This window comes from Salvelinus namaycush, chromosome 35 (assembly GCF_016432855.1).
Source record: "Salvelinus namaycush isolate Seneca chromosome 35, SaNama_1.0, whole genome shotgun sequence".
NCBI classification, from domain to species: domain Eukaryota; kingdom Metazoa; phylum Chordata; class Actinopteri; order Salmoniformes; family Salmonidae; genus Salvelinus; species Salvelinus namaycush.
Window position 1 is genome coordinate 1,775,466 of NC_052341.1, and position 26,843 is coordinate 1,802,308.

A 26,843-nucleotide genomic window follows, 5' to 3' on the forward strand; every position below is an offset into this window, starting at 1 on the left:
CCCCAATGTCCAGCAACTTCACACAACCATTGAAAAGGAGTGGGACAACATTCCACAGTCAACAGCCTGATCAACTTTATGCAACGGAGATGTCGTGCTGCATGAGGCAAATGGTGGTCACACCCGACACGGATTGGTTTTTCTGACCACACGCACCTACCATTTTCTTATGTTGGTATCTCAATCAAATCAAATGTATTTATAAAGCCCCTTCTTACATCAGCAGATGTCACAAAGTGCTGTACAGAAACTCATCCAAAAAAAAAAAAACAGCAAGCAATGCAGATGTAGAAGAACAGTGGGTAGGAAGCAGTGGTGGAACTAGAGTTTTCTACATGAGGTGGCCGGGGCTACTTCAGGGGGTCCATAGACCATGACAGAAAATGTGTGTGTAACCCTAACCTGGCATCTAAGGAGCATGAATGAATCCTTTGATTGCTGGTTTTAGAGGTAGAAGTGATAATTCACTGAACCCGGAGTTCTTCAATGTGACAGATAGTGTGGTCCAACAGGGTTAGTTCACTAGAATTCTTTAACATACTAGTGTCTCTACCTCGGAACTGCAGCTCAATTTCTTACACACACACACACACACACACACACACACACACACACACACACACACACACACACACACACACACACACACACACACACACACACACACACACACACACACACACACACACACACACACACACACACACACACACACACACACATATACTGGAGAGACTGGAGACTGGGTCTATAAGTGTTGAACATCCCAAAATATTTTCAGAAAACAAAACTCAAACAAACACCAAGGAGATAAGATAAATTGCATAGTTTATTTACAAAAAAGAACATTTACGGCATGCCATGTATCTGCATGCCCACCTTACATCCGTAAGTCTCCGTAGTTCCCCGGACTGCTGCTGTGGATACAGCTCTTTCTGAACTGCAAGCCACTTGAGATGAACGTACGAGCCAGATACACCTTACATCTGTAAGTCTCCGTAATTCCTAGCTGCTGCTGCTGTGGATACAGCCAGAGTACGAGCCAGATACAAAGTTATAAAGCTTCTGCAGGAGAGCAAAAAAAAGTGAACTGCCTCAGACACTGATTTTACAGCATCGACAAGAACCACATTCAAACAATGTGCATTACAGTGCACATAAAATGCAAATCGTGCACTGTTTTTAATCCGTGCAGACACACCAGAATGCTTTCCGCTCATGACGGATGCACCGTCATAGCGTTTCCCCACAAGATTATTTCTGTAGTCCAGACCATGTTTTTCAAGGCTATCAATTATCTTTTTTTTTGTGATATCTGCTGCTTCTAAGCTTTCAGCTGAGTGAAAGTGTAAAAAGCTTTCGTGGATGGCTACGTTGTAATAGTACCACACAACTAAAGACATTGGGTTTCAATTTCACTAAAAACTTCACTTTCTATTACTTCTCTTATTAGTTCACGTTGTACCATCTCAGCTCAGCCCTCAAGAACTTCCTTCTGGATTTGGTGGCTTGTGTACTTAGCATGGCCACATGCATTCATAGTTTTCTCTATGAGAGGGTCATGCTTTGCTATTTCTTCTAAGATTGTCCAAAAAAATTACCTTTTGTTGTGAGAGTCATCAGACTCTCGATGACCTCTCTGCGCTGTATTTTGAGTGGCAGTTAATAGCAGCACATCTGCAATTGTTTTAATGTAAGTACAGTTTTCCTCCACTTTCTTTTTCCGGTCCTCATTTATGACATCTAACATTGATGAGTTGCTGTCAATAGCCCCTTTTATGCTGATTCCAAGCATACATAGTGTCGTGTCTCTGACTTCTTTAATGTGATGACAAGCTATTTTATCAAATCGATTACCTAACATTTGATTGATTACGTGATTTTAATTAAACCATTCAACAATTAACTCGTTAATAACCTGGGGCACCACGGAAGAGTTAGTTTATATAGAGCGGTTATCTCCCGAATCCACTCTTAAAGATATGAAGATCTTTTATATCAATAGCAGTCAATCAGTTATTCATTATTCTTTACCTTCTATCAGTCTCATCTGAACGTCGTAAAATTCTTGGTTATCTGCACGAACCCAGCCTATACTATGAATCATCCATACACCAATTGGCTCAATTATTTATTTACTAACTAATTAAACAGTTACAGTATAAAATACATAACATTATACAGTAAATACGGTCCCTAGTGGACTAAACAAAAACAGTTTGGTTATAACACGATATATTTAGAGGGGGGGGTTGGAAGAAAGACTAAGGAATGGGTCTCTATCGGACATGGGAAGCAATTCTCACATAAATACATATGCCACTAACGATTGCTCGTTCTGAGAAAGGTAGTGCATTGTATTTACGTGAAGTTGGCTTCGATAGTTGAGCTGGTGGTGTGAGGCTCTGGTTTGCCCAGTCGAGGTCGCCATTATCCTTTGTAGATTCTTCCGGGTCGTCGTCGGAGTGAGATGTCCAGTTTTCTGCGTCGGTCAATGTTCTTACGAGGACTCACTTCTTCTTGAGTGATCAATAGTTCAGATTTCATACCATTTCACGTGTACTGGGACAGTCTGAGCACTGATGGAGGGATTGTGCGTTCCTGTTGTGACTCGGGCAGTTGTTGTGTCCCATCCTGTACCTGTCCCGCAGGTGTGATGTTCTGATGTTCCGATCCTACGCAGGTGTTGTTTACACGTGGTCTGCCACTGCAAGGACGATCAGCTGTCCGTCCTGTCTCCCTGTAGCGCTGTCTTATGCGTCTCACAGTACGGACATTGCAATGTATTGCCCTGGCCACATCTGCAGTCCTCATGCCTCCTTGCAGCATGCCTATGGCATGTTCACGCAGATGAGCAGGGACCCTGGGCATCTTTATTTTGGTGTTTTTCAGAGTCAGTAGAAAGGTCTCTTTAGTGTCCTAAGTTTTCATAACTGTGACCTTAATTGCCTACCGTCTGTAAGCTGTTGGTGTCTTAACGACCGTTCCACAGGTGCATGTTCATTAATTGTTTATGGTTCATTTATGGGAAACAGTGTTTAAACCCTTTTACAATGAAGATCTGTGAAGTTATTTGGATTTTTACGAATTATCTTAGAAAGACTGGGTCCTGAAAAAGGGACATTTCTTTTTTTGCTGAGTTTATATATTTTCACAGGACCATTCACTCAACCCTGTCTCACGGTCCTACACTACTTCCTCCTACAACACCCTGATGAGAACCAACAATCATGACCCCACAAGCCTGGTGTGTCAGGCCTGTTGGAGAGCATGAGCACAGAAATCATCACAGTGCCGGGCAGAGGCTCCAAATCAAGTCAAATCAAATCAAATGTATTTATATAGCCCTTCGTACATCAGCTGATGCCACAAAGTGCTGTACAGAAACCCAGCCTAAAACCCCAAACAGCAAGCAATGCAGGTGTAGAAGCACGACCATCCACCAGAAATCCTGCGGGTGGTCGGTCTAGGGGAAGCCCTGGCATTGAAGGATCTCCTACCTTGACATTTTTCGGGAACAGTTTTTTGTAAATGTTCCCGAAAGGTAAGCACACAATAAGCTACAGTTCTACAATTGTACAGCTACAGTAGAATTCAAAATGTGTTTGACAGTAGTCAATATGTTACATTATAGGCCATATCATGATGCATTGGCACAGCTCTGTGACATCGCTCGCAGATGTGTGTAGATCCATTAGTGCCATTTCCCCCCCCCTTTTTTTTCATTGAGTTTAATAACAAAATGATGCGCGTCATTCAGTTGTGGCTTGTTAGCTCTGACAAAGACTTACTCCATGCATGTCTAATAAACCCTTATTCCATATGACGGTGGACTCAGTACAGTATTGTACCACAGTTCAACTTCAAACCATGTTTCATAGAGTATAAAAGCTTAGAAACAATGGCAGCACAAGGTAACCTACACTAATTTACTGGCTAACTACAGTCAGTTGGATGAAGCTGCATCTCCAGTAGTCTTTCACTCGCTCACTCTCAATCTGTCTCTCTCTGGCTCTCTCTCTGATTTCTTTGACAGTACATTCTGTCACCACTTATAGACCATATCAAGATGTATTGTCAAAGCATTGATATCACTTGTAGATACAGTACGTGTAGCATGGTGGTGCAATGACTATCTGTTGTGATTAATGAAGTGTTTCCAATGCAGGTTTACATACAGACCTCTCATTTTGTCGGTCACTTTTTTTCTCCAGCTCTATAGTGTGTTTTTGTGTCGATTTTATATCATCCAATTCTGGCGTTATATTTTACACGTAGCTTGTAAATCGCTCTGCGTTCATACTTATTACAAAACAGGAGGATGTGCTGCACTTGATGGTATACTTAAACGTAGCACAGCAGGTAAAATGTTTCAGGCAATGTGGGTTTAATGACTTCAACACTTAGTAAACGGCCCTCGAGCTGTGGGTTTAATGACTTCAACACTTAGTAAACGGCCCTCGAGCTGTGGGTTTAATGACTTCAACACTTAGTAAACGGCCCTCGAGCTGTGGGTTTAATGACTTCAACACTTAGTAAACGGCCCTCGAGCTGTGGGTTTAATGACTTCAACACTTAGTAAACGGCCCTCGAGCTGTGGGTTTAATGACTTCAACACTTAGTAAACGGCCCTCGAGCTGTGGGTTTAATGACTTCAACACTTAGTAAACGGCCCTCGAGCTGTGGGTTTAATGACTTCAACACTTAGTAAACGGCCCTCGAGCTGTGGGTTTAATGACTTCAACACTTAGTAAACGGCCCTCGAGCTGTGGGTTTAATGACTTCAACACTTAGTAAACGGCCCTCGAGCTGTGGGTTTAATGACTTCAACACTTAGTAAACGGCCCTCGAGCTGTGGGTTTAATGACTTCAACACTTAGTAAACGGCCCTCGAGCTGTGGGTTTAATGACTTCAACACTTAGTAAACGGCCCTCGAGCTGTGGGTTTAATGACTTCAACACTTAGTAAACGGCCCTCGAGCTGTGGGTTTAATGACTTCAACACTTAGTAAACGGCCCTCGAGCTGTGGGTTTAATGACTTCAACACTTAGTAAATGGCCCTCAAGCTGTTTTGTTTAATGATTTCAACACTTAGTAAACGGCCCTCGAGCTGTGGGTTTAATGACTTCAACACTTAGTAAACGGCCCTCGAGCTGTGGGTTTAATGACTTCAACACTTAGTAAACGGCCCTCGAGCTGTGGGTTTAATGACTTCAACACTTAGTAAACGGCCCTCGAGCTGTGGGTTTAATGACTTCAACACTTAGTAAACGGCCCTCGAGCTGTGGGTTTAATGACTTCAACACTTAGTAAACGGCCCTCGAGCTGTGGGTTTAATGACTTCAACACTTAGTAAACGGCCCTCGAGCTGTGGGTTTAATGACTTCAACACTTAGTAAACGGCCCTCGAGCTGTGGGTTTAATGACTTCAACACTTAGTAAACGGCCCTCGAGCTGTGGGTTTAATGACTTCAACACTTAGTAAATGGCCCTCGAGCTGTGGGTTTAATGACTTCAACACTTAGTAAACGGCCCTCGAGCTGTGGGTTTAATGACTTCAACACTTAGTAAATGGCCCTCGAGCTGTGGGTTTAATAACTTCAACACTTAGTAAATGGCCCTCGAGCTGTGGGTTTAATGACTTCAACACTTAGTAAATCGCCCTCAAGCTGTGGGTTTAATGACTTCAACACTTAGTAAATGGCCCTCAAGCTGAAGGTTTAATGACTTCAACACTTAGTAAATGGCCCTCGAGCTGTTTTGTTTAATGATTTCAACACTTAGTAAATGGCCCTCAAGCTGCAGGTTTAATGACTTCAACACTTAGTAAATGGCCCTCAAGCTGCAGGTTTAATGACTTCAACACTTAGTAAATGGCCCTCAAGCTGCAGGTTTAATGACTTCAACACTTAGTAAATGGCCCTCGTGCTGCTCCATTTGGATAGAGCAGTGTTTCCCAAACTCGGTCCATGGGGTGCACGTTTTGGTGTTTGTCCTAAGTGGCGAGTGGCGCAGCTGTCAAAGGCACTGCAGCTCAGTGCAAGAGGTGTCACTGCATCCCCTGGTTCGAATCCAGGTTGCATCACAGCCGGCCGTGATTGGGAGTCCCATAGGGCGGCACACAATTGGCCCAGCGTTGTCCGGGTTTGGCAGTCATTGTAAATAAGAATTTGTTCTTAACTGATTTGCCAAGTTAAATAAAATAAATACATAAAACTACACAATTGATAAATTATCAAAGCTTGATTATTTGAACCAAAATGTGCACCCCTTGGGTTCCAGAGAACTGAGTTTGGGAAACCCTGGATTAGAGGCACATTTTGTGTGAATTCAAGGCCTTTGGATCTCAAGCCTAAACCTCCTGCACCTACTCATTGGGCTGGTGAGCGTTGAGCCAATATCTTCTCTATCTGCAGACCCAGAGGCATCTGGCAGTCAGTCCTCTTTTCCTGGTCAAATGAATTGTGGTATAAAATTCCCATGATATTCTGATTCATAATGTAGCTTGATTGTGGCCATGTAACCTTTGGGCTGGCTAGCATAGCGCTCACCAAAATGCTAATGACAAACACCAAAGCCCTATTTTCAGCTTTTTACATTTTTGTAATTACTATATCCTATGGGAGGAGCCAGAACATTTTGGATACTGAAGTTGGAAATATGTTTAAAAAGAAATATGACCTGTTTACAATCTCACAAATGAGTGAGATTTACTACAAAAAAATACAAGATATACCACATTAGTACCCATTGTTGAAATTAGGACAGGGATTCATGTGTTTTACTGAGCCAAACCCAACTGGAAAATGGGCTTTATGCTTCAAGTTCCATAATCAAGTAATATCAGACGTTCTCTGTATATCATTGATCATCAGCTCCCCCTGAAAGGTGGTAGGTATACATGAAGAAAAGTCGGCCATTTTGTCTTATCAATTCATGTAGTATCCTCACCATTCTGCCTTTTCTACATCTGCCTTTCAGGAAGCAGGAAAGGAGGTTTGTGAATTATGTCCACACCAATAAAAAGGCAGATTTTTTATTTATTGTATTGGCTGATGTAACCGGATTAAGTTCATGATGATCTGCTCAGATACCATACTGTGTCCTCCAGCGGGCACATTCTGATCCCCCATACCATGTCCTCCTCCAGCGGGCACATTCTGAACCCCCCATACCGTGTGTTGATCCAGCGGGCACATTCTGAACCCCCCATACCATGTCCTCCTCCAGCGGGCACATTCTGAACCCCCCATACCGTGTCCTCCTCCAGCGGGCACATTCTGAACCCCCCATACCGTGTCCTCCTCCAGCGGGCACATTCTGAACCCCCCATACCGTGTCCTCCTCCAGTGGGCACATTCTGAACCCCCCATACCGTGTCCTCCTCCAGCAGGCACATTCTGAACCCCCCATACCGTGTCCTCCTCCAGCGGGCACATTCTGAACCCCCCATACCGTGTCCTCCTCCAGCGGGCACATTCTGAACCCCCCATACCGTGTCCTCCTCCAGCGGGCACATTCTGAACCCCCCCATACCGTGTCCTCCTCCAGCGGGCACATTCTGAACCCCCCATACCATGTCCTCCTCCAGCGGGCACATTCTGAACCCCCCATACCGTGGCCTCCTCCAGCGGGCACATTCTGAAACCCCCATACCGTGTCCTCATCCAGATATGAACAAACAGAAAAAAATTATACATTTTGTCGTTATTTGTTTTCTTTTACTCGATGCCCAATTTGGAAACCATAAACGAGAACGACTTGATTGATATACAATGTTTTTGTTTTCAACTAGAAAAATGATAAAACGCTGAATGTCCTATTGTTTGGCCTTGACAAGATGAAAGGAAATTGGAATTATCAATAAGCACCTAAATGCTTCCATACACCTCTTCCTCTCTGCCTTAACCATAAATGGAAAGCACTCTTTTTCGTAGCAAGTTAGGAGAATTTACGCCGCAGGATAGTATAGTTAACATAGCAGGATAGGGTTAGCGAAAATTCTCTAATAACTTGCTATGAAATCCCTTTTCATCGAAGTGGCGTGGGGGGAAAAAAGTGTGTCCCCGTCCTGTAACTCTTACCCTACGGGTTTAAATGTGAATTTAAACAGGGTGACGTCAGAATTGGACGTCCCAAGGATGCCACTTACACGTTTCCGATTCACCACTGCCAGTCTTGGATCAGTGGAAACTGCAGAGGCCACTTTTAGTGATAGCATAGACATTAAAACCAAGACTGGCAATGCTCACTGCGGTATAATAAGAACCGGTCTGTTTTGCTGGATGTTCTCGCTCTGCCTGTCAGGTGGTAGCACATAGACACGCCCAATCGTGAAGTCTCCGGAAGTTAGTTAGCTATCTCATTTAGCTCCAAACAAATAATACACTTACACATATTTATTGTCAACTATGGACAAGCTTCGTAGTATGATAGGGGGGCGAGAAGACAACGAGGAAGCAGGGCTCACGGCGCAGGTAACACAGCATGTTGTTGTATTTTATCTGGGTTTGCATTAGCTTGCTAGCTAGCTAACTTGCTAAATGCGAAACCTTGGCTTTGACACATGAGTCGAGTGGTACATTTCCGTGGACGACATCAAATGCATAAGTTGCTTGTTCTTAGTCACGAGTATTTAAACTAACACTATACCTTGTGTTATAATTGATACACATTATGTTGAGTGTATGTCTACTGTGCTGAAATAGTTTGGTAACTAGGTAAATAGGAGTAAAGCCGCGCATGCGCCGATGCTTCTCAGGTGAAAACTAGCGAGTTGTGACCATAGAGATCCTAATTAATTGTATGGCTGTGACAACTAATAATGTCGTTAATCCTGTGTATTTGTATGCATCACTGCTCTTTACATGCTTTCATAAGGAGATGGTGGATCAGATGAGGTAAGGTTTGTCTTGAACACTGGTTTTCGTCCACAAGAAGACGGGCTGTATCTAATTTATTCACTGAGTGATACACTTAGTTGAAGACGTGCAGACGTTGCGTTTATTTCCCTTACTAGTAATGCACACTTCAAAACAGTACATCAGTTCAAAAACAATGCTGCTCAGCTGATTTACATTAAAACCATGGCTTTCCTTTTCCTGTCTTGTGTTATCAGATGTCTTGAAACAAAGATTGATTAGCGCCGGTGTCATAGAAGTTGACCTACGTCCTTTGTGTGTAACTGTTGTTTGTGTAATTGGATGTTTTTTTTGTGCGTACAAAAAAATGGGCTTTTAACTTACGCTCTCTACTTTGCCACTGGTCAGCATGGTAGAATCATCAGTAGGAAGAGAGACCTTGGGTCCCTGAGTCTGTGGTTTGGGTTGTTGCCCGTCTGTCTTGTGACATCCTGCCATTGTTCTCTCCTCAGGTCCTGGATGCCTCGACGCTCAGCTACAGCACCCGGGTGAAGTGGTTCGTCATATGCTTCGCTTCAGGCATCCTGTGCTCCATACTGGTGAGATTTCACCCTATTTCAGTGTTATTGTGAGTCTGTAATGGTGCCCTTTTCCCTAATATAGTGCACTACTTTTGACCCGGGCTGTACTCTATAGATGGGTTGGTTGTTTAGCAACAAAACTGATGCTTGTGCAACTATGGGACAAAACAGACGGGGTTTGGCTTAGATTATTATTATTTATTTTTTTAACCTTTATTTAACTAGGCAAGTCAGTTAAGAATAAATTCTTATTTACAATGACGGCCTAGGAACAGTGGGTTAACTGCCTTGTTCAGGGGCAGAACGACAGACTTTTAACCTTGTCAGCTCGGGGATTCGATCCAGCAACATTCCGGTTACTAGGCTACCTGCTCTAACCACTAGGCTACCTGTCTCTAACCACTAGGCTACCTGTCTCTAACCACTAGGCTACCTGTCTCTAACCACTAGGCTACCTGTCTCTAACCACTAGGCTACCTGTCTCTAACCACTAGGCTACCTGTCTCTAATCACTAGGCTACCTGTCTCTAACCACTAGGCTACCTGTCTCTAACCACTAGGCTACCTGTCTCTAACCACTAGGCTACCTGTCTCTAACCACTAGGCTACCTGTCTCTAACCGCTAGGCTACCTGTCTCTAACCGCTAGGCTACCTGTCTCTAACCGCTAGGCTACCTGTCTCTAACCGCTAGGCTACCTGTCTCTAACCGCTAGGCTACCTGTCTCTAACCGCTAGGCTACCTGTCTCTAACCGCTAGGCTACCTGTCTCTAACCGCTAGGCTACCTGTCTCTAACCGCTAGGCTACCTGTCTCTAACCGCTAGGCTACCTGTCTCTAACCGCTAGGCTACCCGTCTCTAACCGCTAGGCTACCCGTCTCTAACCGCTAGGCTACCCGTCTCTAACCGCTAGGCTACCCGTCTCTAACCGCTAGGCTACCCGTCTCTAACCGCTAGGCTACCCGTCTCTAACCACTAGGCTACCCGTCTCTAACCACTAGGCTACCTGTCTCTAACCACTAGGCTACCCGTCTCTAACCACTAGGCTACCCGTCTCTAACCACTAGGCTACCCGTCTCCAACCACTAGGCTACCCGTCTCCAACCACTAGGCTACCCGTCTCCAACCACTAGGCTACCCGTCTCCAACCACTAGGCTACCCGTCTCTAACCACTAGGCTACCCGTCTCTAACCACTAGGCTACCCGTCTCTAACCACTAGGCTACCCGTCTCTAACCACTAGGCTACCCGTCTCCAACCACTAGGCTACCCGTCTCCAACCACTAGGCTACCCGTCTCTAACCACTAGGCTACCCGTCTCTAACCACTAGGCTACCCGTCTCTAACCACTAGGCTACCCGTCTCTAACCACTAGGCTACCTGTCTCTAACCACTAGGCTACCTGTCTCTAACCACTAGGCTACCTGCTCTAACCACTAGGCTACCTGCTCTAACCACTAGGCTACCCGTCTCTAACCACTAGGCTACCCGTCTCCAACCACTAGGCTACCCGTCTCCAACCACTAGGCTACCCGTCTCTAACCACTAGGCTACCCGTCTCTAACCACTAGGCTACCCGTCTCTAACCACTAGGCTACCCGTCTCTAACCACTAGGCTACCCGTCTCTAACCACTAGGCTACCCGTCTCTAACCACTAGGCTACCCGTCTCTAACCACTAGGCTACCCGTCTCTAACCACTAGGCTACCCGTCTCTAACCACTAGGCTACCCGTCTCTAACCACTAGGCTACCCGTCTCTAACCACTAGGCTACCCGTCTCTAACCACTAGGCTACCCGTCTCTAACCACTAGGCTACCCGTCTCCAACCACTAGGCTACCCGTCTCTAACCACTAGGCTACCCGTCTCTAACCACTAGGCTACCCGTCTCTAACCACTAGGCTACCCGTCTCTAACCACTAGGCTACCTGCCGCCCCAATGTAAACTATATTTAATCTCTAACATTTATTGAAAACATAAAGTTAGCCAATGACCGCAAATACGCTGTTACAGTAGTTGACTAGCTAGCTAATTTTAAGCCATATTAGCTTAGACGTGACATCATTCAATACAAGATGAGATTAGCTGGAAGGAGCCCCTTACCATTCCCATCATGACAGCTAGCAACAATGACAAAAGAAGCTATCTGGCCATTCAGAACCATAACAAAACACGGCCTTCTGCCCCCTTTGACGCGCATCGTTCTGGTGACGACGTCAGCTAACCAGCCTATATGAGTCGGGTTTGGTTTCACATTCCCCCTTCCCTTCCAATGCCCACGGCTGTTTCCATCCACAAAGCACTTATCAGATTCTCTTCCTCGTGTACAGTATTCTCCTTCTGCCAGTATTCTCCTCAACAAACAAGTGTCTGTCCACAGCATGATACCAGTGATGGTGGTATATTACAGTAAACCACAGCATGATACCAGTGATGGCTGTATATTACAGTAAACCACAGCATGATACCAGTGATGGCTGTGTATTACAGTAAACCACAGCAGGATACCAGTGATGGCTGTATATTACAGTAAACCACAGCAGGATACCAGTGATGGCTGTATATTACAGTAAACCACAGCATGATACCAGTGATGGCTGTATATTACAGTAAACCACAGCATGATACCAGTGATGGCTGTATATTACAGTAAACCACAGCTGGATACCAGTGATGGCTGTATATTACAGTAAACCACAGCAGGATACCAGTGATGGCTGTATATTACAGTAAACCACAGCAGGATACCAGTGATGGCTGTATATTACAGTAAACCACAGCAGGATACCAGTGATGGCTGTATATTACAGTAAACCACAGCAGGATACCAGTGATGGCTGTATATTACAGTAAACCACAGCATGATACCAGTGATGGCTGTATATTACAGTAAACCACAGCAGTGTCCTCTATCATCCTCTATGTCAGTAGGTACATGAGTTCAGTCTCTGTGTCAGAGAAAACGAAAGTAAAACCTTAGTCACAGTGGACAGTGCTGCCTACACTGTATCTGTAGTTGTCCCCTCTGTTAGTGTGGTTATGGGTCTGTCTACAGAACAGTTGTCCTCTCTGTTAGTGTGGTTATGGGCCTGTCTACAGAACAGTTGTCCTCTCTGTTAGTGTGGTTATGGGCCTGTCTACAGAACAGTTGTCCTCTCTGTTAGTGTGGTTATGGGCCTGTCTACAGAACAGTTGTCCTCTCTGTTAGTGTGGTTATGGGTCTGTCTACAGAACAGTTGTCCTCTCTGTTAGTGTGGTTATGGGCCTGTCTACAGAACAGTTGTCCTCTCTGTTAGTGTGGTTATGGGTCTGTCTACAGAACAGTTGTCCTCTCTGTTAGTGTGGTTATGGGTCTGTCTACAGAACAGTTGTCTCCTCTGTTAGTGTGGTTATGGGTCTGTCTACAGAACAGTTGTCCTCTCTGTTATTGTGGTTATGGGTCTGTCTACAGAACAGTTGTCCTCTCTGTTAGTGTGGTTATGGGCCTGTCTACAGAACAGTTGTCCTCTCTGTTAGTGTGGTTATGGGCCTGTCTACAGAACAGTTGTCTCCTCTGTTAGTGTGGTTATGGGCCTGTCTACAGAACAGTTGTCTCCTCTGTTATTGTGGTTATGGGTCTGTCTACAGAACAGTTGTCCTCTCTGTTAGTGTGGTTATGGGCCTGTCTACAGAACAGTTGTCTCCTCTGTTATTGTGGTTATGGGTCTGTCTACAGAACAGTTGTCTCCTCTGTTAGTGTGGTTATGGGTCTGTCTACAGAACAGTTGTCCTCTCTGTTAGTGTGGTTATGGGCCTGTCTACAGAACAGTTGTCTCCTCTGTTAGTGTGGTTATGGGCCTGTCTACAGAACAGTTGTCCTCTCTGTTAGTGTGGTTATGGGTCTGTCTACAGAACAGTTGTCCTCTCTGTTAGTGTGGTTATGGGCCTGTCTACAGAACAGTTGTCTCCTCTGTTAGTGTGGTTATGGGCCTGTCTACAGAACAGTTGTCCTCTCTGTTAGTGTGGTTATGGGTCTGTCTACAGAACAGTTGTCCTCTCTGTTAGTGTGGTTATGGGCCTGTCTACAGAACAGTTGTCCTCTCTGTTAGTGTGGTTATGGGTCTGTCTACAGAACAGTTGTCTCCTCTGTTAGTGTGGTTATGGGTCTGTCTACAGAACAGTTGTCCTCTCTGTTAGTGTGGTTATGGGCCTGTCTACAGAACAGTTGTCCTCTCTGTTAGTGTGGTTATGGGCCTGTCTACAGAACAGTTGTCCTCTCTGTTAGTGTGGTTATGGGCCTGTCTACAGAACAGTTGTCTCCTCTGTTAGTGTGGTTATGGGTCTGTCTACAGAACAGTTGTCTCCTCTGTTAGTGTGGTTATGGGTCTGTCTACAGAACAGTTGTCCTCTCTGTTAGTGTGGTTATGGGCCTGTCTACAGAACAGTTGTCCTCTCTGTTAGTGTGGTTATGGGTCTGTCTACAGAACAGTTGTCCTCTCTGTTAGTGTGGTTATGGGTCTGTCTACAGAACAGTTGTCTCCTCTGTTAGTGTGGTTATGGGCCTGTCTACAGAACAGTTGTCCTCTCTGTTAGTGTGGTTATGGGTCTGTCTACAGAACAGTTGTCCTCTCTGTTAGTGTGGTTATGGGTCTGTCTACAGAACAGTTGTCCTCTCTGTTAGTGTGGTTATGGGCCTGTCTACAGAACAGTTGTCCTCTCTGTTAGTGTGGTTATGGGTCTGTCTACAGAACAGTTGTCCTCTCTGTTAGTGTGGTTATGGGTCTGTCTACAGAACAGTTGTCCTCTCTGTTAGTGTGGTTATGGGCCTGTCTACAGAACAGTTGTCCTCTCTGTTAGTGTGGTTATGGGCCTGTCTACAGAACAGTTGTCCTCTCTGTTAGTGTGGTTATGGGCCTGTCTACAGAACAGTTGTCCTCTCTGTTAGTGTGGTTATGGGTCTGTCTACAGAACAGTTGTCCTCTCTGTTAGTGTGGTTATGGGTCTGTCTACAGAACAGTTGTCCTCTCTGTTAGTGTGGTTATGGGTCTGTCTACAGAACAGTTGTCCTCTCTGTTAGTGTGGTTATGGGCCTGTCTACAGAACAGTTGTCCTCTCTGTTAGTGTGGTTATGGGTCTGTCTACAGAACAGTTGTCCTCTCTGTTAGTGTGGTTATGGGTCTGTCTACAGAACAGTTGTCCTCTCTGTTAGTGTGGTTATGGGTCTGTCTACAGAACAGTTGTCTCCTCTGTTAGTGTGGTTATGGGCCTGTCTACAGAACAGTTGTCCTCTCTGTTAGTGTGGTTATGGGTCTGTCTACAGAACAGTTGTCCTCTCTGTTAGTGTGGTTATGGGCCTGTCTACAGAACAGTTGTCCTCTCTGTTATTGTGGTTATGGGCCTGTCTACAGAACAGTTGTCCTCTCTGTTAGTGTGGTTATGGGTCTGTCTACAGAACAGTTGTCCTCTCTGTTATTGTGGTTATGGGTCTGTCTACAGAACAGTTGTCCTCTCTGTTAGTGTGGTTATGGGCCTGTCTACAGAACAGTTGTCTCCTCTGTTAGTGTGGTTATGGGCCTGTCTACAGAACAGTTGTCTCCTCTGTTATTGTGGTTATGGGTCTGTCTACAGAACAGTTGTCCTCTCTGTTAGTGTGGTTATGGGCCTGTCTACAGAACAGTTGTCTCCTCTGTTATTGTGGTTATGGGTCTGTCTACAGAACAGTTGTCTCCTCTGTTAGTGTGGTTATGGGTCTGTCTACAGAACAGTTGTCCTCTCTGTTAGTGTGGTTATGGGCCTGTCTACAGAACAGTTGTCTCCTCTGTTAGTGTGGTTATGGGCCTGTCTACAGAACAGTTGTCCTCTCTGTTAGTGTGGTTATGGGTCTGTCTACAGAACAGTTGTCCTCTCTGTTAGTGTGGTTATGGGTCTGTCTACAGAACAGTTGTCCTCTCTGTTAGTGTGGTTATGGGCCTGTCTACAGAACAGTTGTCCTCTCTGTTAGTGTGGTTATGGGTCTGTCTACAGAACAGTTGTCCTCTCTGTTAGTGTGGTTATGGGTCTGTCTACAGAACAGTTGTCCTCTCTGTTATTGTGGTTATGGGTCTGTCTACAGAACAGTTGTCTCCTCTGTTAGTGTGGTTATGGGTCTGTCTACAGAACAGTTGTCTCCTCTGTTAGTGTGGTTATGGGTCTGTCTACAGAACAGTTGTCCTCTCTGTTAGTGTGGTTATGGGCCTGTCTACAGAACAGTTGTCCTCTCTGTTAGTGTGGTTATGGGCCTGTCTACAGAACAGTTGTCCTCTCTGTTAGTGTGGTTATGGGTCTGTCTACAGAACAGTTGTCCTCTCTGTTAGTGTGGTTATGGGCCTGTCTACAGAACAGTTGTCCTCTCTGTTATTTGGTTATGGGCTGGTCTACAGAAGGGTTGTACTGATAACAACTCTGGAGACTGATTATTCACAGCGTGTTAACAACACTGGTGAGAGCCATTCATAACAGAAGCCCTATTTATATATTTTCCTCTCATTCATCATTGATTCTACTAGTTCAGGAATGTCTAACATGGATCATGTGTTTGTATGCACCATTTGGTCTTTCATTAGGAGATGGATCAGGTCAGGTTGGTGTTAAACACCAAGGGCTTATTCCACAAGAACATTATGTAATAGCCTACAGCAGGGCTTTCCAACCCCGTTCCTGGAGAGTTACCCTCCTGTAGGTTTACAGCAGGGCTTTCCAACCCCGTTCCTGGAGAGTTACCCTCCTGTAGGCTTACAGCAGGGCTCTCCAACCCTGTTCCTGGAGAGTTACCCTCCTGTAGGTTTACATCAGGGCTTTCCAACCCCGTTCCTGGAGAGTTACCCTCCTGTAGGTTTACATCAGGGCTCTCCAACCCTGTTCCTGGAGAGTTACCCTCCTGTAGGCTTACAGCAGGGCTCTCCAACCCTGTTCCTGGAGAGTTACCCTCCTGTAGGTTTACAGCAGGGCTTTCCAACCCTGTTCCTGGAGAGTTACCCTCCTGTAGGTTTACAGCAGGGCTTTCCAACCCTGTTCCTGGAGAGTTACCCTCCTGTAGGTTTACAGCAGGGCTCTCCAACCCTGTTCCTGGAGAGTTACCCTCCTGTAGGTTTACAGCAGGGCTTTCCAACCCTGTTCCTGGAGAGTTACCCTCCTGTAGGTTTACAGCAGGGCTCTCCAACCCTGTTCCTGGAGAGTTACCCTCCTGTAGGTTTACAGCAGGGCTCTCCAACCCTGTTCCTGGAGAGTTACCCTCCTGTAGGTTTATATCAGGGCTCTCCAACCCTGTTCCTGGAGAGTTACCCTCCTGTAGGTTTATATCAGGGCTCTCCAACCCTGTTCCTGGAGAGTTACCCTCCTGTAGGTTTACAGCAGGGCTCTCCAACCCTGTTCCTGGAGAGTTACCCTCCTGTAGGTTTACAGCAGGGCTCTCCAACCCTGTTCCTGGAGAGTTACCCTCCTGTAGGTTTACAGCAGGGCTTTCCAACCCTGTTCCTGGAGAGTTACCCTCCTGTAGGTTTACAGCAGGGCTCTCCAACCCTGTTCCTGGAGAGTTACCCTCCTGTAGGTTTACAGCAGGGCTTTCCAACCCTGTTCCTGGAGAGTTACCCTCCTGTAGGTTTACAGCAGGGCTCTCCAACCCTGTTCCTGGAGAGTTACCCTCCTGTAGGTTTATATCAGGGCTCTCCAACCCTGTTCCTGGAGAGTTACCCTCCTGTAGGTTTACAGCAGGGCTCTCCAACCCTGTTCCTGGAGAGTTACCCTCCTGTAGGTTTACAGCAGGGCTCTCCAACCCTGTTCCTGGAGAGTTACCCTCCTGTAGGTTTACAGCAGGGCTTTCCAACCCTGTTCCTGGAGAGTTACCCTCCTGTAGGTTTACAGCAGGGCTCTCCAACCCTGTTCCTGGAGAGTTACCCTCCTGTAGGTTTACAGCAGGGCTTTCCAACCCTGTTCCTGGAGAGTTACCCTCCTGTAGGTTTACAGCAGGGCTCTCCAACCCTGTTCCTGGAGAGTTACCCTCCTGTAGGTTACAGCAGGGCTCTCCAACCCTGTTCCTGGAGAGTTACCCTCCTGTAGGTTTACAGCAGGGCTTTCCAACCCTGTTCCTGGAGAGTTACCCTCCTGTAGGTTTACAGCAGGGCTCTCCAACCCTGTTCCTGGAGAGTTACCCTCCTGTAGGTTTACAGCAGGGCTTTCCAACCCTGTTCCTGGAGAGTTACCCTCCTGTAGGTTTACAGCAGGGCTTTCCAACCCTGTTCCTGGAGAGTTACCCTCCTGTAGGTTACAGCAGGGCTCTCCAACCCTGTTCCTGGAGAGTTACCCTCCTGTAGCTTACAGCAGGGCTCTCCAACCCTGTTCCTGGAGAGTTACCCTCCTGTAGGTTACAGCAGGGCTCTCCAACCCTGTTCCTGGAGAGTTACCCTCCTGTAGGTTACAGCAGGGCTCTCCAACCCTGTTCCTGGAGAGTTACCCTCCTGTAGGTTACAGCAGGGCTCTCCAACCCCGTTCCTGGAGAGTTACCCTCCTGTAGGTTTACATCAGGGCTCTCCAACCCTGTTCCTGGAGAGTTACCCTCCTGTAGGTTACAGCAGGGCTCTCCAACCCTGTTCCTGGAGAGTTACCCTCCTGTAGGTTACAGCAGGGCTCTCCAACCCCGTTCCTGGAGAGTTACCCTCCTGTAGGTTTACAGCAGGGCTCTCCAACCCTGTTCCTGGAGAGTTACCCTCCTGTAGGTTACAGCAGGGCTTTCCAACCCCGTTCCTGGAGAGTTACCCTCCTGTAGGTTTACAGCAGGGCTTTCCAACCCCGTTCCTGGAGAGTTACCCTCCTGTAGGTTTACAGCAGGGCTTTCCAACCCCGTTCCTGGAGCGTTACCCTCCTGTAGGTTACAGCAGGGCTCTCCAACCCTGTTCCTGGAGAGTTACCCTCCTGTAGGTTTACAGCAGGGCTTTCCAACCCTGTTCCTGGAGAGTTACCCTCCTGTAGGTTACAGCAGGGCTCTCCAACCCTGTTCCTGGAGAGTTACCCTCCTGTAGGTTACAGCAGGGCTCTCCAACCCTGTTCCTGGAGAGTTACCCTCCTGTAGGTTACAGCAGGGCTTTCCAACCCTGTTCCTGGAGAGGTACCCTCCTGTAGGTTACAGCAGGGCTTTCCAAACCCTGTTCCTGGAGAGTTACCCTCCTGTACGTTTACATCAGGGCTCTGCAACCCTGTTCCTGGAGAGTTACCCTCCTGTAGGTTTACAGCAGGGCTCTCCAACCCCGTTCCTGGAGAGTTACCCTCCTGTAGGTTTACAGCAGGGCTTTCCAACCCTGTTCCTGGAGAGTTACCCTCCTGTACGTTTACATCAGGGCTCTCCAACCCTGTTCCTGGAGAGTTACCCTCCTGTAGGTTTACAGCAGGGCTCTCCAACCCTGTTCCTGGAGAGTTACCCTCCTGTAGGTTACAGCAGGGCACTCCAACCCCGTTCCTGGAGAGTCACCCTCCTGTAGGTTACAGCAGGGCTCTCCAACCCCGTTCCTGGAGAGTTACCCTCCTGTAGGTTTAGATCAGGGCTCTCCAACCCTGTTCCTGAAAAGGTACCCTCCTGTAGGTTTACATCAGGGCTCTCCAACCCCGTTCCTGGAGAGTTACCCTCCTGTAGGTTACAGCAGGGCTCTCCAACCCCGTTCCTGGAGAGTTACCCTCCTGTAGGTTTACAGCAGGGCTCTCCAACCCTGTTCCTGGAGAGTTACCCTCCTGTAGGTTTACAGCAGGGCTCTCCAACCCTGTTCCTGGAGAGGGATCCTCCTGTAGGTTTTCACTCCAACCCCAGTTGTAACTAACCTGTTTCAGTTTATCAACCAGCTAATTATTAGAATCAGGTGACTAGATTAGGGCTGGAGTGAACCTACAGGACAGCAGCTCTCCAGGAACAGGGTTGGAGAGCCCTGATGTAAACCTACAGGAGGGTACCTCTCCAGGAACAGAGATGGAGAGCCCTGCTGTAACCTACAGGAGGGTAACTCTCCAGGAACAGAGATGGAGAGCCCTGCTGTAACCTACAGGAGGGTAACTCTCCAGTAACAGAGATGGAGAGCCCTGCTGTAACCTACAGGAGGGTAACTCTCCAGGAACAGAGATGGAATGCCCTGCTGTAACCTACAGGAGGGTAACTCTCCAGTAACAGAGATGGAGATCCCTGCTGTAACCTACAGGAGGGTACCTCTCCAGGAACAGAGATGGAGAGCCCTGCTGTAACCTACAGGAGGGTAACTCTCCAGGAACAGAGATGGAGAGCCCTGCTGTAACCTACAGGAGGGTAACTCTCCAGGAACAGAGATGGAGAGCCCTGCTGTAACCTACAGGAGGGTAACTCTCCAGGAACAGAGATGGAGAGTCCTGCTGTAACATACAGGAGGGTAACTCTCCAGGAACAGAGATGGAGAGCCCTAGACTGTATGATCAACTTTTAAAAATAAAAGCGAAATGAGTCAGATCCTGTTTTTGGGAACCAGCATGTCCGTGTGTAGAAAGTGATATGGTGTTTCACCACTAGGTGGCGATCATGTAACATTGTATTTGTAACATTTCAGGGAACCATTTTCCTTTGGCCTACAGATCGTTCTTGTTCAAAATAAAATACAAAAGCAATACAAATTATTATAATTTTAAAATATTTTGGCCTACCTGATATTTACCAAATAGTCTAATTCCAGGTAACATTGATCTAGCGTACCTCTTCTCTTGTCTTCCAGGAGTTTCTTTAGCCGATCAGACTGCTCATACAAACTGATGGCAGGATGATGCCTAGGTGGACATAGTAATAATTTAATTTTGTGTGTTTTTCAACCAGGGCACTGCACTGCTGTTCTTACCAAATGGCACCAAGCTGTTTGCTGTGTTCTACACACTAGGTAACCTTGCTGCACTCTCCAGGTGAGTCCATTCATTTTGTTCATGGTCTGCTACCAATACTGTTGTTACTGCCAGAGCTAAAAGACAAAGCTATTTCCAATACAAGCAATTCAGGAATTAAGCTATTACTAAATGCATACTTATTTGATATACTTTTTACATTTAAAAAAAACTACATTATACACTTCAATTCTAATTTAATGTGAGGTAATTTCACTGTAAGTTCCCTCCTACCCATTTAACTTGACTTTGGATGGACTTGACCCAGACACATCGAGTTGTTGCCGTTTTTCTAACATCTGTCGATTTGAATGTTTAGCACCACTCCACTAACGTGATTGATGGGGGTGCCTAATCTTTTTTTGTTGTTGTCCACACTTTACGAATGACCTATCAATTATTGATCTCCTGTCCCGTCACCCAGCTTGGAGTGGACTCTGTAGCAGTCCGTAAAGTAGCTGCCAAAGTGTTCTTTTGAGTTCATTGTCGAGGGGTGTTCCAAGTCACGGAATTTAGAGTTAGAATTCTGTCCCTGTTCTAGAATTGGAATTCTGTCCCTGTTCTAGCTGTTCTATTTCTATGTTTCAGGTGTCAGTAAGACCACCTGGTTTGTCTGTCATACTATGCAGTATTTATTTTTATTTTTTTATTTTTTAAATGTTCAGACAGAACAGAAGCACATTGGATGGGTTCCCTATTGAGCTTGGTGTAGTAGTCCTGTGTGGCTCAGTAGGTAAGAGCATGACACTAATGAACACCAAGGTCGTAGGTTCATTTCCCGCAGGGACCACACACACATACACCATTTGTTTTGTCCCCATGCACTCACTGTAAGTAAGTTGCTTTGGCAACAATGTACAGCTGTCTAGGATTCATTGTGGTAAAGGGTTTCTATAATTCAGGACATTTTTGTACAGTTCAGTAATGTATTTTGATTGAATTCCTGATGGTGGAACAGGTCTGTTGGGTTTAGTTCTCTATCTTAAGAATCAAGAGAGGGTTGAGCTGTCAGATAAATGTATTACACGTGACTCTCTCCAATAGACTCTAAAAATGGGACCCAATGCCTTGCTTGGCACTCAGCATGAAGGAGATTGATTGGGGAGAAGGCCCTACGACAGACTAGCGTTCTGTCCAGGGAGTGTGTAATCAGGAGATGGGCTCCTGCCGCTATGGGCCGTTCTGGCTCGGACGAGGCTAACTTGTCAAATGCTTACTTACTATAATACTGAACAAAAATTTAAACTTATCATGCAACAATTTCACAGATTTTACTGAGTTACAGTTCACATAAGGAAATCAGTAAATTTTAAATCAATTCATTAAATCTAATCCAATTGTGTCACATGCACCAAATACAGCAGGTTCACCGTAGCGTGAAATGCTTACTTCAAGCTCTATAAAGTAAAAAATAAATGAACGGTTATCCCCTCTGCAGGGCTCCCGAGTGGCGCTGTCGTCTAAGACACTGCATCTCAGTGCAAGAGGTGTCACTGCAGTCCCTGGTTCGAATCCAGGCTGCATCACATCCGGCTGTGATTGGGAGTCCAATAGGGTGGTGCACAATTGACCCAGCGTCGTCCAGGTTTGGCCAGGGTAGGCCGTCATTGTAAATAGGAATTTGTTCTTGATTGACTTGCCTAGTTGGTTCTAGACTTGGCGCTCCGGTACCATATGCTGTATGGTAGCAGAGAGAACAGTCTATGACTTGGGTGACTGGAGTCTGACTATTTTTTGGGGGCCTTCCTCTTACACCGCCTGGTCCTAGATGGCAGGAAGCTTGGCCCCAGGGCCGTACGCACTACACGCCTTACGGTTGGATGCCGAGCAGTTGCCAAACCAGGCGGTGATGCAACCGGTCAGGATGCGCTCGATGGTGCAGAAGATCTGTCTCCTGAGGGGGTGGGGGGGAGTGTTGTCGTGCCCTCTTCACGACTGTCTTGGTGTGTTTGGACCATGATAGTTTGTTGGTGATGTGGACACCAATGAACTTGAAGCTCTCAACCTGCTCCACTGCAGCCCCGTCGATGAGAATGGGGGCGTGCTCAGTCCTCCTTTTCCTGTAGTCTGCGATCAGCTCCTTTGTCTTGCTCGCGTTGAGGGGGAGGTTGTTGTCCTGGCACCACACTGCCAGGTCTCTGACCACCTCCTTAATGGCTGTCTCATCGTTGTCAGTGATCAGGCCTACCATCGTTGTATTGTCAGCAATCTTAATGATTGTGTTGGGAGTTTGAGAGCTACAGGCCGGTAATCATTTAGGCAGGTTACCTTCACTTTCTTGGGCACAGGGACTATGGTGGTCTGCTTGAAACATGTAGTTATTACAGACTCGGTCAGGGAGAGGTTGAAAATGTCAGCTGCATGCTTCAGTGTTGCTTGCCTCGAAGCGAGCATAAAAAGCCTTTAGCCTGTCTGGTAGGCTCACTTGACTGGGCAGCTCGCGGCTGGGTTTCCTTTTGTAGTCCGTAATAGTTTGCAAGCCCTGCCACATCCGACGAGCGTCAGAGCCGGTGTAGTAGGATACCATCTTAGTCCTGTATTGAAGCTTTTCCTGTTTGATAGTTTGTCTAAGGGCATAGCGGAATTTCTTATAAGTGTCTGTATTATTCTCCCGCTCCTTGAAAGCGGCAGCTCTAGCCTTTAGCTCGATGCGGATGTTGCCTGTAATCCATGGCTTCTGGTTGGGATTTGTACGTACAGTCACTGTGGCGACGACGTCATCGATGCACTTATTGATGAAGCCGGTGACTGAGGTGGTGTACTCCTCAATGCCATTGGATGAATCCCGGAACATATTCCAGTCTGTGCTGGCAAAACAGTCCTGTAGCTTAGCATCCGCGTCATCTGACCACTTCCGTATTGAGCGAGTCACTGGTACTTCCTGCTTTAGTTTTTGCTTGTAATCAAGAATCAGTAGGATAGAATTATGGTCAGATTTTCCAAATGGAAGGAGAGCTTTGTACACGTCTCTGTGTGTGGAGTAAAGGTGGGCTTTTCCTCTGGTTGCACATTTAACATGCTGGTAGAAATGAGGTAAAACGGATTTAAGTTTGCCTGCATTAAAGTCACCGGCCACTAGGAGCGCCACTTCTTGATGAGCATTTTCTTGTTTGCTAATGGCCTTATACAGCTCGTTCAGTGTCGTCTTAGTGCCAGCATGGGTTTGTGGTGGTAAATGGACGGCTACGAAAAATATAGATAGTCTTAGTAGATAGTGTGGTCTACATCTTATCATGAGGTACACTCACTCTCTCTTTAAGTTTTAGGCCCTAATCTATGGATTTTACATGACTGGCAGGGGTGCAGCCATGTGTGGGCCTTAGCAGGCATATGCCCACCCACTTGGCAGCCAGGCACACGCAATGGGGAGCCAGGCCCAGCCAATCAGAGTGAGTTTTTCCTCACAAAAGGGCTTTATTACAGACAGAAATATTCCTCAGCACCCCTCCACCCCACCTCAGACGATGCTGCAGGTGTAGAAGCCGGATGTGGGGGTCGTGGGCTGGCACGGTTACCTGTGGTCTGCGGTTGTGAGGCCGGTTGGACGTACTGACGATTTTAATTAATTAATTTTATTTATATATATTTTTTCAAAAAATAACATTGGAGGCAGCGTGTTGTAGATAAATTAACATTAAATGATCTGGCAACAGCTCTGGGGAACATTCCTGCAGTCAGCATGCCAATTGCACGCTCCCTCAACTTGAGACATCTGTGGTATTGTGGCGTTGTGACAAAACTGCACATTTTATTGGCCTTGTTTTGTCCCCAGCACAAGGTGCACCTGTATAATGATCATGCTGTTTAATCAGCTTATTGATATGCCACACTTGTCAGGTGGCTGGAATGTCTTGGCAAAGGAGAAATGCTCACAAAACAGGGATGTAAACAAATTTGTGCACAAAAGTTGAGAGGAATAGCTTTTTGTGATTCAACTCATGAAACATGGGACCAACACTTCTTGCCCGGTTCTTCTCCTCTGAGCCTGGTTCCTCCCCTCTCTCTGTTTTTTTTCTCCCTTATTTGGGAGTGTTTCCATGCCACTGTGCTTCCGTTTGCTGAAATTAATTTGATTGGTTATCACAGACAGGTGTCGCGTCGTGGTGTGGCTTTCTTTTGACACGGTATCATTTTCCTACCGGACGGTGAACTGTGACATCTCTTTGTTTCAAGTGTCTTCTGTCATCTTGTGTGTTTCCACAGCGACAACACTGTGAAAGAAACGGGTTCAGTGTGTCCTCACTTCTGGTTACTGTTCTGAACCACAAACAGTAGTGTCATGTTTACACTGGACATTTTTCCCCAAATGGCTCCCTATGTAGTGCACTGCTTTTGACTAGGGTATATTGTACACTATGTAATGCATACAAGGGCTTTTGTGCACACAGTAACTTGAAGTGCTCAGACCGTCATATTTTTTAATTTGAGGAGTATATTCAGGTGGGCATAAGTAACCATGCGTTTCATGCTGCATAATATATACCCAGGCACACCAGCATACAGTTGAAGTCTGAAGTTTACATACACCTTAGCCAATTACATTTAAACTCAGTTTTTCACAATTCCTGACATTTAATCCTAGTAGAAATTCCCTGTCTTTTTTTATTTTTTTTATTTCACCTTTATTTAACCAGGTAGGCTAGTTGAGAACAAGTTCTCATTTGCAACTGCGACCTGGCCAAGATAAAGCAGTGTGAACAGACAACAACACAGAGTTACACATGGAGTAAACAATAAACAAGTCAATAACATGGTAGAAAAAAGAGAATCTATATACAATGTGTGCAAAAGGCATGAGGAGGTAGGAAATAAATTGAATAATTACAATTTAGCAGATTAACACTGGAGTGATAAATCATCAGATGATCATGTGCAAGTAGAGATACTGGTGTGCAAAAGAGCAGAAAAGTAAATAAATAAAAGCAGTATGGGGGGTGAGGTAGGTAAATTGGGTGGGCTATATACCGATGGACTATGTACAGCTGCAGCGATCGGTTAGCTGCTCGGATAGCAGATGTTTAAAGTTGTTGAGGGAGATAAAAGTCTCCAACTTCAGAGATTTTTGCAATTCGTTCCAGTCGCAGGCAGCAGAGAACTGGAAGGAAAGGCGTCCAAATGAGGTTTTGGCTTTAGGGATGATCAGTGAGATACACCTGCTGGAGCGCGTGCTGCGGGTGGGTGTAGCCATCGTGACCAGTGAACTGAGATAAGGCGGCACTTTACCTAGCATAGCCTTGTAGATGACCTGGAGCCAGTGGGTCTGACGACAAACATGTAGCGAGGGCCAGCCGACTAGGGCATACAGGTCGCAGTGGTGGGTGGTATAAGGTGCTTTAGTAACAAAACGGATGGCACTGTGATAAACTGCATCCAGTTTGCTGAGTAGAGTATTGGAAGCTGTTTTGTAGATGACATCGCCGAAGTCGAGGATCGGTAGGATAGTCAGTTTTACTAGGGTAAGTTTGGCGGTGTGAGTGAAGGAGGCTTTGTTGCGAAATAGAAAGCCGACTCTAGATTTGATTTTGGATTGGAGGTGTTTGATATGAGTCTGGAAGGAGAGTTTGCAGTCTAGCCAGACACCTAGGTACTTATAGATGTCCACATATTCTAGGTCGGAACCGTCCAGGGTGGTGATGCTAGTCGGGCGTGCGGGTGCAGGCAGCGAACGGTTGAAAAGCATGCATTTAGTTTTACTAGCGTTTAAGAGCAGTTGGAGGCCACGGAAGGAGTGTTGTATGGCATTGAAGCTCGTTTGGAGGTTAGATAGCACAGTGTCCAAGGAAGGGCCAGAAGTATACAGAATGGTGTCGTCTGCGTAGAGGTGGATCAGGGAATCGCCCGCAGCAAGAGCAACATCATTGATATATACAGAGAAAAGAGTCGGCCCGAGAATTGAACCCTGTGGTACCCCCATAGAGACTGCCAGAGGACTGGACAACATGCCCTCCGATTTGACAGACTGAACTCTGTCTGCAAAGTAGTTGGTGAACCAGGCAAGGCAGTCATTAGAAAAACCGAGGCTACTGAGTCTGCCGATAAGAATATGGTGATTGACAGAGTCGAAAGCCTTGGCCAGGTCGATGAAGAGTACTGCACAGTACTGTCTTTTATCGATGGCGGTTATGATATCGTTTAGTACCTTGAGCGTGGCTGAGGTGCACCCGTGACCGGCTCGGAAACCGGATTGCACAGCGGAGAAGGTACGGTGGGATTCGAGATGGTCAGTGATCTGTTTGTTGACTTGGCTTTCGAAGACCTTAGATAGGCAGGGCAGGATGGATATAGGTCTGTAACAGTTTGGGTCCAGGGTGTCTCCCCCTTTGAAGAGGGGGATGACCGCGGCAGCTTTCCAATCCTTGGGGATCTCAGATGATACGAAGGAGAGGTTGAACAGGCTGGTAATAGGGGGTGCGACAATGGCGGCGGACAGTTTCAGAAATAGGGGGTCCAGATTGTCAAGCCCAGCTGATTTGTATGGGTCCAGGTTTTCCAGCTCTTTCAGAACAT

At 46.3% G+C, this 26,843-nt stretch overlaps 1 protein-coding gene across 2 annotated transcripts in view; it reads left to right on the forward strand.

The window, feature by feature from the left end:
• Nucleotides 1-8,177: 8,177 nt before the first annotated feature.
• Nucleotides 8,178-26,843, forward strand: part of sft2d1 (SFT2 domain containing 1) — a 56,523-nt gene continuing 37,857 nt past the window's right edge. Inside the window, exons 1-3 of one of the 2 annotated variants that reach the window (XM_038975254.1) lie at nucleotides 8,178-8,478; nucleotides 9,375-9,461; nucleotides 20,275-20,357. In XM_038975254.1, coding sequence (XP_038831182.1) covers nucleotides 8,413-8,478; nucleotides 9,375-9,461; nucleotides 20,275-20,357 — 236 coding nt within the window. In that variant the 5' untranslated portion in view covers nucleotides 8,178-8,412. The remainder of the gene's footprint in view (nucleotides 8,479-9,374; nucleotides 9,462-20,274; nucleotides 20,358-26,843) is intronic. The other variant, XM_038975253.1, reaches the window with a different exon arrangement.